This window comes from Nematolebias whitei, chromosome 17, assembly GCF_014905685.2.
Source record: "Nematolebias whitei isolate Nwh7 chromosome 17, NemWhi1, whole genome shotgun sequence".
Classification (NCBI taxonomy): Eukaryota; Metazoa; Chordata; class Actinopteri; order Cyprinodontiformes; family Rivulidae; genus Nematolebias; species Nematolebias whitei.
This window is the reverse complement of record NC_056514.1, coordinates 4,882,260-4,884,463: the sequence shown is the minus strand read 5'-3', so window position 1 is coordinate 4,884,463 and position 2,204 is coordinate 4,882,260. Positions and strand designations below refer to the sequence as shown.

Here is a 2,204-nt window from a genome sequence, read left to right as displayed (position 1 = left end):
ATGGAGGGGCTTAGTCCTAGTGTGAATAGTTTGTCCATCAGGGTTTGGGGGATCATGGTGTTGAAGGCAGATGTGAAGTCCACAAAGAGCATACGGACGTAAGAGTCCTTCTGCTCCAGGTGGGTGAGCGCAGTGTGGACCACAGAGGAGATGGTATCCTCTGTTGATCAGTTCTTGCGGTGCCCCCTTATGCTCTTTGTTGTCTATTCTTGATGCCCAGCTTCATACAAATCAAATCATTTGGCTCTTTATTGCTGGTCTCCACGTGGACCAAAGTATGCCCAGGTTAGACCATTACATCTTGGTGCTGAACAAATTTTGAGAGTTCAAACTCATGTAGAAATCTGTGACAAGGGGGCATTGTTCTTTCCTTTCCTCTAATAATAAAACAATTTTTTTTAAACGAAGGCTTTAATTGGTTTCTCATGTTTTTTCTCTCTTTTTTTGCATATAAGCAGTATATTGTTTCTAAAATGTTGTTTTTGAAAGTGAACAAGATAAGTGTTCCTTATTGACATTAAATAACACCATGCATTCTTTGAATAAAGACCAAAGATTTCTTCATAAGTATCTTTCTGCTGCATGCAGGCTCACAGAGGGGATGCTCAGGTTTTGGGTATTTCTCATAGAGGAATTCGTCTTCTGAAGGTGGTGAGAGCATCAGGCATCAACCCAAAGCATCTCAGACTGCTCAAAGGCTACAGGTACAGAACACAACCAACACTTAAAAACCAGTACACCAACCAAAGTACCCAACCACTGACTGAAGGCTACAGCTCACATAAAGAACACAACCAATGCCACCTTTGACCAGAAATATGCTTTTATGATAAAATACTGTATCAACATCTATGTGTTATTATTTTTTTTTTAATTATAAAAACTAAACAGCCTACAGTATTTTTCCAGTCTCATTGTTATAGCTGAAATGGCCATTTATCAACTGAAGTTCATGTAGCCGGAGATTCCTTTAAGCAACACTGGATGTGGGCCAACATCCCTCCACAACCGAGACACTGATAAAATTCTACATAATATGGGGAGTGGTGGAGCAGAGGTTAGAAGATGGGCTTGTGATCGGAAAGTTGCAGGTTCACCTCCCGGTACCGTCAACATAAAAAACGAGGCTGGAAAAGGTGAAACACCCACACCTGCCTCCACCCTCGTAGGCCCCACTCTGGGCCCCTGAGCAAGGCCATTAACCCCCACCATCTGCTCCCTAAACAGGTCTCTCTTGAAAATGAGTTCTCGTGACTCAATGAGACTACCTGGATAAATAAAGGCTAAATGAAAAAAAATGAAATAAATAAATAAATAAAAGCAGTACTAGAATTACTGAGACTAAAGGAGGTTCTACAAACAGCTGGATCAGCAGCTGGACACAATTTTTGAAACACAGCTTTTCCATTTTGACCACTGTGCTTAAAAAATATTAATGGAGTGGAACAGTTTGTGTATTCTTGTACACTTAAAATTACGTTTGAGTAATTTTAGAACCTGCTGAAGACCAGACCATTTTTTCTGTGAAACATTAGAACAAAGTTATGGACAACTTACAATATACAGTATATATATATACTGTATTCATTCAACCTTTATTTAAATAGATAAATCACACTGAGCCTCGAAGACTCAATTACAAGTGAGACCTGTTTGGACAGACAAAAACAGTGGTTAACTGGACACATGTAGGAGTTGGAGGAGAAAAAAAATTCCTATCAGACTTTTTCTTGGCTGTGAAAAACCCCTAATATTGAAAAAACACCTCGCACAAACAAGCACATATTTACGTAGACATTCTACATCAGAGAAGAGAACGGTCAACAACACTTATAGATGCTCTCGAGGTCACTGTAATCAGTCAATGTCCTCCGGTGAGATCCATAAACATTCTCGAGGTATGTCAAGGAATGGCCAAGGATAACCTGTATGAGAATCCAAGAGTCCTGAAATGATGACACAAAGTTTTTTCAGCTGGTTTCATTTGGTTACCAGTTGGAAATTCCTCAGGGAGGGGGTGGTGAGCGTCAGATCACATGTTCTCCAGGCGAATTTAGATAAGATGGCCTTCAAGGACAACCAAGGCGACCAAATTTAGATAAACACACAGTTGTTTTGGGGACAGGCAGAACTTAATGGCATCTACCTTGTATATACTGTATACAGTATATATATACAGTATATATGTATATATATATATATAC

General features: G+C 39.6%; 1 protein-coding gene across 1 annotated transcript in view; it reads left to right on the top strand.

The window, feature by feature from the left end:
- Window positions 1-2,204, top strand: part of myo15b (myosin XVB) — a gene marked incomplete at its 5' end in the record, with an annotated part of 84,673 nt that overhangs the window by 52,128 nt on the left and 30,341 nt on the right. The window contains 1 exon segment of the mRNA XM_037691564.1: window positions 589-704. Within this exon segment, the coding sequence (XP_037547492.1) occupies window positions 589-704 (116 nt within the window).